The following is a 10,358-nucleotide window of genomic DNA, read 5'->3' as shown; positions in this document are numbered from 1 at the left end:
CAGGTAAAGCTTGGAATTTAAATTCACAACGGTGTGGGGGCCATGGGATCCCAGCTCCAGAAATGGGGAGGTACCCCTCCTTGTTGAGCGTTAGCTCTTGGTCCCCATAGAGGGACATCCTAAACCCCTCCTGGGTCGTCCCTGCACCCCCTCAAGAGGAGATATGGCGGCCCCCCTCCAGGTCAGAGTCCTAGGGCAGCCGTTATCTCTCCCTCTTTCTCCAGGGACACATAGATGTGGCCCTACAGTCAAATGATGGTTGGTGGAGGCCAGGGGGAGGGCTTTGGGTTCAACTACGTTTGGAAAGCAGAGTGGACTGTTCTTCCCTTGGAGGTACACAGTGTCCCCCCAGCACCATGAAGGCTCTGAGCAAGCCCTGCGGTGTGAGACTTGTTCCCCTTCCTTCAAGCCAACAAACAGTCCCATCACTGTTTGACCAGAGAATGTTTTTGGCCTAGAACGTCTGACAGCGTCCTTCTGAACACCTCCAGGCCCAGAGACTGCTCTGTTGAGGGACATCTCTTCCAACCTTTAGGAGGTTTTGGCTGTTAACCCAGGCCTTCCTCCTCCCCCCCACCCCGGGTCCCAGCACTATCTTCTGCAGCACTAAAGACCCCCTCCCCTCCCCCAGCTGCTGTTCACTGTCCTGGTCTGTCATCTGTCCGCTGGAGGTTGGAGGTCGGCAGTAAAGTGATCACAAGACTCTATGGACAGGCTTAGAAACCCTCAGAGGAGCGACTGAGGTGTCCTGCTTTAAAATTTTTTTTAATGTTTTATTTATTTCTGAGAGAGAGAGAGAGAGACAGCATGAGCAGGGGAGGGTCAGAGAGAGAGGGAGACACAGAATCTGAAACAGACTCCAGGCTCTGAGCTGGCTGTCAGCACAGAGCCTGGTGCAGGGCCGGAACCCATGAACCGTGAGATCATGACCTGAGCCGAAGTTGGACGCTTAACCGACTGAGCCACCCAGGCGCCCCTGAGGTGTCCTGCTTTAAAGGACCCCCAGTCTTGACAGTCTTCTGAAGGTTTTGTGTGTCACCTGTGCCGCCCGCAGGTGTGGATGAGCCCAGGCTCCCTGACCAGTGTGGATGTAAGAAGAAAGCCACCTATCTGTGTGAGGATGGAGGTTTGCCTCCGTGGGGCCAAGAGTGGGCTCCTGGAGCTGCAGTTTGTTCCTGGCAACAATTTGTGGCCTTTGTGTGCGTCTGGTGGGGGGAGGGGGCAGCGCCAAGGCCTGGGAGGGGTGGCCATTCCAGCCCAGCAGAGCTTGGGAGGGTGCCTGGCTCCCTTGGCCAGCCCTGGGAAGCTGAGCTCTGACTCAGGCAAGGAGGACCGTCATTCGAGGGCCTGTAGGCTGAGATGGCCTGTGGCCCTCCCTCCATCAAATTCAGTTGACTGGGCAGGCCCGGGCTCAGAGGGGAGACCACACCTCACGGACCTTCTGAGTCAGGTGGGAGGGAGGAAAGCAGGCAGGATTAGTAATTTGTAATTAGCAGCGGCAGAGGGCCAGGCTCTGTCCGCGTCCAAAAGGGGTGCCTTCCCGAGAAATGGCCCCGAGCAGCAAGCCCGTACTCTCGGGAGAGTGCTTTCTTCTTGGCATCTCTTCCTTCATAGCTCCCATTTTACAGAAGAGAAAACAGGCCCGGTGAGTCACCCAGCGTGTCAGCGGCAGAGCTGCGTCTGGAACTCCTCCATACTCCAGCTGCGATTGTCCCTTGTGGCTTGTCCTGCTGGCTGTCACCTGGATCATTCTCTGGGTCCCGGTGCAGGGCAGCCAGTCTCCAGAGGCGTTCTGTCAGGCTGCAGTTCTCTGACATTTTGCCCCAGATCCTGAACCTTCTGAGACGTGGTAGGCATTGGTCACGGGTACCAGGTTCCCTGCTGTGTCCCATGATCTAGAAGCCGAGCACCGGCCTCCATGGGACGGAAGTCCAAGGGATCCCTGGCCATACAATGGCCACTGAGCACTTGACGACACTTGTGTCTCACGTCATAGCCTGGGTGCAGCGCCCCCCCTTGTCCAGGTGGGGAAATAAGGCTCTTGGAGAGGAGGATGACACTGTCAGGGGATCAGTGACAGACCAGGGCCCCAGCTCAGGTCTCAGGAGGCTTGATCTGGGCTGTATATACGCGGGCGTGGCTGTGGTGGTGTATAATCTTTTATTCTGTCCTCTAGCCATACTGGGAAGCTTAGGGAAGACGCTAAGCTTTGTCCTGAGGGTTGCCTGCCCTGAATGACTGGCAGATTCCAACTTCTTTCTGGCACACGTGGCTGCCCCTTCTCCGAGAGGCTTTCCCCAGCTGCCACGGGGGAGCACAGCTCCCCTCGGCTTCTGTGGCCTGTGGCAGACGCACCGTGCATGCTTCCGGTGAGGTGTGCCATGACCATTGCTATTGCTGAGGGACATACTCTGTACGTGTGTGTGTCTCGACAGCTACGTTGTCGGCGCGGCGAGAGTGGAAATCCTGTCTTTCCCCACCTGCACTGCCCATACTTCGGCAGTGCCTGGGACATACTGGGTGCTCAGGTCCTGAGCACATGGGTGGGTGGATGACTTGCATTGCCCCTGGCTTCCCGTCTCTTCCCTCTCCAGACCTGTGACGACACGGGCGCTCCCCTCAGTCTCTTACCTCGTCTCCTATTTCATCTCACCGGGGCCATGTTTATGGATTGCTTGATTAATTGGAAAGAGCTGACTTGGGAGATAGGAAAGCCCTGTGGCTAGAGGGGTCCAAGCAGACACTTAGGGGTGCTCATGGTTCTTTGCCTTCCCTGGTTGTGGGTCTCTTCGAGAATCTGAGAGCGCAAGTTCTTCTCTTCGGTGAGAGTGCACAGAGCACAGGCATACGTGCACACGCAGACGCACAACTTTGCATGTGATTTCAAGGAGATCACGGCGTCCGCATGTCAACAATAGATCCTCAAATCAAGGCCCTCTTCTGTAGAGGCTGCAAACCTCAATGGTACCCCCAGACAGGCTAAATGTCAGGGTCCCTTTTCAGTCCTTAGGTTGTCAAATTCATGCTTTCTGCATTCATTCCACGAATACATTCTAGAAGTGAGAGGCAGCTGGTTCCTAGTGCTTACGCTCTAGCTGCATAGAGTGCATATGGCTGCAGGATGGGAGCACCTCTCTGGTGCGCGGTGACCTGGGCGGGAGCAGGAGGGACCGGATGGGGAAGGAAGGTCTTCCTGGGTCTTCAGTTGCACCCTGCTGCTGCTGCTGTGTTCCTCTCTCTCCAGGTCCCTTCCCTGTTTCTCTCTCCCCACTCCCCTACCAAAAAGAGCATGGAGTGGTTCCTTAAGTTAGAATCATTCACTGAGCTCTGGCTGTATACAGGGAATTGTGTTTTGCATGCATGGGTAGATGGGCCTCCAGGAGGCCTGGCACCCTGGGAGGGTCTGGGTGAGGGGCTGCTGCCTCTGGCACGGCTAGGCCTGGAAACAGGAGCAGGGCTGGGCTCTGACCACACCTGGGAGTTGAGTCAAGGTGTGAATTCACTCGCCCATTGGCCGTCTTCACTCTCTCCACAGGTTGCCTCCTCTTCCCCTTTGTGTGTGACTCTGGGGGCTAGAGACCCGGACAGAGCCTAGGGGTAGAAGTGCAGATCCCCTTAGAGAAGGGGTGGAGTCACTTGTGAAAGGAGTGGTTTCTTGTGTTAAAGAGGGGGTTGTGGGTGTGTACACGTGTGTGCGCGTGCGTATCTGTGTGTACGGAAGAGGGGGGATAGGGGTGACTTGTTGGGATGAGAAGGCAGTTGTCCAGCTGATGAAAGAACCCCCACAGAGCTGGGGATTAGGATCAGACAGCCCCCCTACCCCCCGCTTCAGGGCCATCTCTGGCCCAGGAGGGGCAGGACTTCCTCGGATGCCCCCCTTTCCATCGCTTTGCCCATCGTGTTGTTTTCTGTGGGCATAGTTCCTCTCTGCTAGCTGTTTCTCCTCTCTTCTCTGCACTGGTTTCCTCTCCCTCTAGGCTGCCTTTGGAAGCTTCTATGCACCTGTCCTAACTCCTGTCTGCCCCCATCCTGCTATGCTCTCTTACTGTCCTGGGGGGTTGGGAGTGGGGAGACAGCCCTGGAAATCTCTGCCTCCACACCCCAGATCCCTCCGCAGAACCCGCAGCCCCCTCATGTAGCCCAGAGAAGCTGGTGCCACATCTCACCAGGGCGGAGAAGCTTGGCAATACGATGTCACAGGTCCAAGGAGGGTGGTCCACACCTGTTGTTTTCCTCTGGCTCGCTCTCCTTACTATAGGAGGCGTTAAGCCTTGGAGGCCATGTGGGAGCTGAAATAGAACAGGCCAACTGATGTGGGTGTGAATCTCCCCTTAGCCACATGGTGGCTGTTTCACCTTGAGCAAGTTACTCAGCCTCTCTGAGCCTCAGTTTCCAGCTCTGTAAAATGGAGCCAGTAATGCCCATCCAAAGGGTGTTCTTGTAAGTAGAAGAAAACTAAGAAAGGGAAAGGATCTAGTCGAGTGTATGAAACAAGCAGGATCAGAATAGATTTTTAGTGTCTTCCCCTCTATCTTCCCCCAACAGCCATGCCAGAGCCTTGGAGAAGTTCCAGCAATGGGCAGGAGCCAAATGCTCTATCCCCCAGATATGGTGGGAATACCCCACACTACCTGCTAGCTGCTGGGAAGAGGGAGGAGGGAAAGGCAGCCTCTTCCTCCAGGATGGGGATCTGGGCCCAGAGGCTTCCACTCAGCACAGTAGGGGGGCTGCCCTCAACCAGCGCCCTGAGCAGCTTAATCTGGGGTGAGAGTGCCTCTCGCTTAGTCCATGGCAACTAGGAGACCCCAACCTATATCTCTAAGGTGTTAGTTCATTACCTCATCTGTCAAGTGGGGCTCTCTGGCCCTTCTGTACCTGCAATTATCTGCACCCAGGATGGTTGCAGATGTGAGCAGTGTCAGGAACAGTCTGGGGTCTGGGCTGATGGGATGCTGCAGAACCTTTGCCTTTGGATACGCCCAGCCTTGCGGGGAAGCGAAGAGGCTACTGCCTGAAGAGATTAGAGAGAGATCTCAGAGCTCCTTCAGCCAAGGGCAGCTGAGTGATCCCTACCTGGCCTAGTCCTGGCGGACAGGGCGATCGCTGGGAGGTCCGGGAGGCCCTCGGAGGAGGCAGGGTCTCTCTCAGGAGCACCCGAGTCTGTGCTTCTCACACTGTCCCTTGAAGCCCAAGGTCTGAATAAGAGGAGGGGGTGGGTTCAAGGCCACACTATTCAGGTTATAGCCAGATCGGGAGCCAGGTCCTGGAGGAGGTTTGGATGGACCCAGAGAGGGCATCCTGGTGGGGAGGGGGGGGCAGGGAGCAAGTGCAGAGCCAGAGGGGGAAAGCGGGTGCCCCCGGGGACGCCGGGGCTGTTTGGGATTCAGGCCTTACCCTCCAGCTACAGGCAGCAGGACGTGGAACAGGCGGCGCCCATGGTGACGGAGTGGTCTCTGTGTGCCGGGCTCTGGGGGTGTCTTTCAGTAAGTAGCTGGGGTCTGGACCTTAAGAAGGCAGGACTGCAGGGGTCACCGGTTTTGCCCTCCTTCCTGTGTTGCATTTGACGGACGGGAGGCCCAGGAGGCCAGGCCTCACTCGGCAGCCGGAGTGGGGGGACTGCTGCGTGTCCCCCAGCCTCTGCTCCATCCAGTCTCCAGCCATCGGCTGTGGAAGAGGCAACTCGCCTTTCACCTCCAAGCCCCAGCGCCTTGGGGCTTTGGAGAGGAAACAGCCTGCCGCCCCACCCGCCTCTCAGCCAGCTGCCTGGCCGCGGGCCCTCCCTGTGCCCCTGGGCCTCTCTGGGCCTCAGTTTCTCCATCTGGACCGCGAGAGCGGTCGGGGCAGCTGCCTGCTCTGTCCTCTCAGCTCTGAGGTGGTGTCATCTGGAACGGGGGCTGTGGGAAGGGAGCTGGAGCCGCCCTGAGGGACAGGCCAGGGCGCCCGAGGGGTGAGAGGGGCTGTGCGGAGCTCTGACCTCGCTTCTCTGACCCGGAGCTGCCGGTGCGACTCAAGCTGTGAGCTCCTGAGGTGGTGGGTGGGGGCGTCGAGCTGGCAGGGACAGGACAGACTGCTCAGAGGCCCCTGGCCGCCCAGGGACGCCCCCTGGGTCACCCCCTGTGGCAGGGCGGTGTGGCCACAAAGCGGGGAGAGGCTGTTCGGGGTGTAATTAATGCACTTTCTGGCACCCACCAAACTTCCCCTTCCTCTGGACCGTCTGCTNGTGGGGAGGGGTGGTGGTGGCGGGGAGAGGGGAGAAAGAAAGAAAAGAAAGAACAGGGGGGAAAAAATGAAAAGAGTTGTTATTTGTGAAATTGCATTTCCCAGCCATGAGGGTGAGTCACACCATTTGGAGCTTGCAGTTTCTTGTTTGGATGAACTTTTCTCTGGGCGGCTGTGGTGGTGCTGTGCTCCCTCAGGCCAGCGCCGGTGGGGAGAGACCTCGAGTCAAGTTAAGGAGGGNGGAGAGAGTTTCCATTTGCCACAGTGAAAAAGTACTGGAGTGGATGGTGGTGATGTTGCCCAATAATGGGAATGGATTTGGTGCCACTGGACTGGACACCTAAGAAATAACTACAGTGGTGGCACTTGGATGGCACTCAGTTGGGCGTCTGACTTCAGCTCAGGTCATGATCTCACGGATCGTGGGTTCGAGCCCCGCGTCGGGCTCTGTGCTGACAGCTCAGAGCCTGGAGCCTGCTTCGGATTCTGTGTCTCCCTCTCTCTCTGCCCCTCCCTTGCTCACACTCTGTTTGTCTCTCTCTCTCTCTCTCAGAAGTAAATAATCATTTAAAAAAAGGAAAAAAATAATAATTAAAATGGTCAGCTTTCTGTATTGCACATCTTACCACAATAAAATGGTGTAGACTCCAGTCCCCCCGTCCCAGGTGACTGCTTTGGTAGGTCCGAGGCGGGGCCCCATACACCATATTGGTTACAAGTTTCTCAAGTCATTCAACGCAAGTTGGACATACTCATCCAATCTGTAAAATGGGAACAGGGACTCATAGGATGGCAGTGAGCATTAGCTATCTTAACATGTGTCAAGCTTTCAGTACCTGGGACATTGTAAGGCCTCAGTAGATGTGACTGGTACCAGCGAGCCCCCTTGCCATTGGGACAACACCCCTTAAGATTGTTCCAAATTGGCTCGCACACCTCCGGGGATGGGGGGCCCTCTGCCTGTCAGGATGAACCACTCTGTCTTGGCTCATCCGAGAACTGGAGACTCACCCTCACGCCGAACCTAAGTTTGCGTAGTATCTTCCACTGGTCCTGGGTTTCGTGGTAGCGCTGGGCAGGGGCGGAGCAGAGGGGGTGATCAGGACCTTGGCGTTCCGTGCCTGGGCACCGCAGGCTGACTGGCCCCAGTCCACATAGCAGGGTGTCCAGGGAGCCAAGAAGAGTGGTGGCCCCCAGATGGTGAGGCCTGGGTCCTCTATGAGGGGGCGGTGCCAGACCCCAGAGACGGACTGAGTAGGGAGGCTGAGGTACACGTGCGTGAGGAGTGATGTCTGTCCTGGTTGGGGAGAGGGGTGCCCAGTCCCCTGAGGCCTGTGCTCAGCTCGCCTCCCTCCCTGCCCACACCTGAGGGAACATGGAAAGGACTGTCCCCACTCGGGGCCCCCATCTGCCCCATCTTCATAAGGGGGCCTGAGGCAACATCCTCTTGGCCTCTCCTCTCCTGGCAGCCTGGGGACTTCTAGGGACAAGGCTGTCTTCCTATTAGATCCAAGGCTCTCCAAGGTCTGTAGCTCATTCCTGGAGTTCCTGATACCTGAGCCGGGGTCTGGGGGCCCCTGAGCCCCATGCCCAGGTTTGCCAGTGACCCTCCTGGGAAAGCCACCTCTTTCCGGCCTTGCCTCAGGAAAGGGGTGCCACAGCTGTTCCGTGCCAGCCTCGCCACAGGCCCTACCTTTGCTGAATTCCAGTGTGCCTTGCTGCCTAGAGCCCGTGACTCCTATAAATAGAGGCCGTGTACACCAGGAGAGGGCCTGGGCCATGTCTGCTTTGAAGCCAGGCAAGACATCTGGTTCCTGTCAGCTGGAGGTAGGAGAGGTGGGCCACTTCCTCCCAGGCTCCCAAAGGGCGGGCCGGGCCGGCCTGAGGGCTCCCCGGACACGGTCTGCCCAGGCCTCGTGCCCCAGGAGACCAGGCAGAGCGCCGAGCCTCAGTCTCCTCTTTTGCACACTGAAAACAGTGCTGCATTCTGCTGCTCCACTTTCCTGTAAGAAGGGGAAACTGAGTCAGCTCAAAGCTAAGTGACTTGCCTAATGTCATGCTGCCAGTAGGTGGCAAGGCCCCAAATCTAACAGGGTACCCTCTGCTACGCCTCCTTACGGCCTGGCGGTGCGTGAAGCACTGATGCTGATCGTCATTATCATCAGTACTCGGTGGTTCCTAAGTGCCTGGTGGCAGATTCAGTGCTTTACATTGGTGGCCTCCGGTTAGCCTCACAGAAACCCTCGGAGGGAGCTATCATTATTCCTGTTTTCCAGACGGGGCCGCCGAGGCCCAGAGCGGATAACAGGCTTGCCCACGGAACCCAGGCTCCAGGAGGCCAGAGCCCAGGGGCAGTCAGAGAGTCAGTGTGGAATCACGAGTGTGCATGTGTGCGCACGTGCCCACGGCGATTCCCCCCGAGGCCGCGGCCACGAACGGGGGTGCCCAGGCCTTGGGAATCCTCACAGCCTCTGTCCCCCACAGGCGCTGGGCAGCAGCGTGTACAAGAGCGCCTCGCCCTACGGCTCCCTCAACAACATCGCCGATGGCCTCAGCTCCCTCACGGAGCACTTCTCTGACCTGACCCTCACCTCCGAGACCCGCAAGCCCAGCAAGCGGCCCCCACCCAACTACCTGTGTCACCTGTGCTTCAACAAAGGACACTACATCAAGGACTGCCCCCAGGTAAGGCGGCCCAGCTTCTGTGGGGAGAACAGCGCCCTGCCCCCACCCCCAGCCCCGAGCCCCCTTTCCAGTGGCCCTCAGGTCTCCGCCTTTTTGTCCCCTCTGGTATTTCTGAGGCACGGCTGGCTGGCGTGGACGGGGACAGAGCCCCAGCTTGAGCCTGCGACCGGCTAGCGAGCCGTCTGGGTAAGGGGCCCCCCAAATGAGGTTCTGGGCCTTCACGTCCCCAGTCTTCCTGCCAGGGTGGCTCCTGTTACAGTGGGGCAGGACCGGGGCCAGCAGCCTCCTCGCGGCTCTCCCGAGAGAGACCCCATCTCCTCACACTCACAGGGAAGGAATGCGGGCTCTGGGCCAGGAATCCAGATGTGTGCGTGCACCCCCTCCCCCAGACCCCACCTCTCCCGTCCTCTGAGGCCGTGCTTCCTCAGCCTCCTGCCTGTGAGCGGGGAGCAGAGGGGGCCTTGCCCCCGCCTTTGTGCCCCCCAGGGTAGGTCTGGGTGAAGGCCTCGGGCGCCGCGGCCTGGGCACCTCTCTCGGGGTGGGAAGGTTGCCAGGCAACGGAGAGAGTGGGGAGCGGGCCCCCGTCTCCCATTCAGCGCTTCGCTGTGAGGGGCGGCTCAGATCCCACTCCTGAGAGGACCCTGGCTTTGGCATCTTGGGGAGAGAGAGAGGTTAACGTTGTTTGACATACGTTACGAGATGATCAGTGACTTTGTTTTCCTATTATTTTTCCTGTTTTCTAATGTTTTTATAATGTGTATTTTTACTTTAATTTTACATACGTAATGGAAATGGGATCCTGGAAACTCAGAAAACCCATTCAGCCTTGCCTTCCAGATGCTGGAAGCCTGGGGTGGGGCTGGGTGGGGCTGGGTGCCTTCAGACCCGTGGGAGGCGCAGGCCGGCTGGTCGCTCTCCCTCTGCCCCCGAACAGCGGGCCCCGCGTCAGGTCCTTGCCTCGCAAAGTGTGGCCAGCCACGGCCGCATCGGTGTCTCTGGGGAGCTTGTTAGAAATGCAGAATCTTTCTCTTTTATTAAAAAAAATTTTTTTTAAATGGCCACTTATTTTTGAGAGAGAGAGAGAGAGGCGGAGAGGGAGGGAGACACAGAATCCGAAGCAGCCTCTAGGCTCTGAGCCGAAGTCGGGTGCTCAACTGATTGAGCCACCCAGGTGCCCGCCCCCCCCATAACTGCATTTTAGTAAAATCCCCAGTGATTTGTGGATAACGGTGATCTCAAACCCCCCACCCCCACCGCCGCCTCCCACCCCTGGGCAAGAGAGGCCCACCCGGACCTTGAGTATGGGAGCTGGCCTGTTGATGGCTGCTCTCCAGCCCCACGCTCCAGTGGGCCCCATCTGCCTCAGTGTGCTCAGCAAGCCGGGGGCCCTTGGCATGAGGGGCTCTCAGCAGAGGGCAAGGCCCCTACTCCCTAGGGGTTCTCTGGATGGGTCC

General features: G+C 58.0%; 1 protein-coding gene across 1 annotated transcript in view; it reads left to right on the top strand.

Moving 5' to 3' along the window:
- The window catches only part of ZCCHC24 (zinc finger CCHC-type containing 24), a 58,060-nt gene that overhangs the window by 3,594 nt on the left and 44,108 nt on the right, over positions 1–10,358 (top strand). The window contains exon 2 of the mRNA XM_077746400.1: positions 8,704–8,904. Coding sequence (XP_077602526.1) covers positions 8,704–8,904 — 201 coding nt within the window. The remainder of the gene's footprint in view (positions 1–8,703; positions 8,905–10,358) is intronic.

This window comes from Crocuta crocuta, unplaced genomic scaffold (assembly GCF_008692635.1).
Source record: "Crocuta crocuta isolate KB4526 unplaced genomic scaffold, BGI_CrCroc_1.0 scaffold28, whole genome shotgun sequence".
NCBI lineage: Eukaryota > Metazoa > Chordata > Mammalia > Carnivora > Hyaenidae > Crocuta > Crocuta crocuta.
This window is presented reverse-complemented; position numbering and strand designations above follow the sequence as displayed.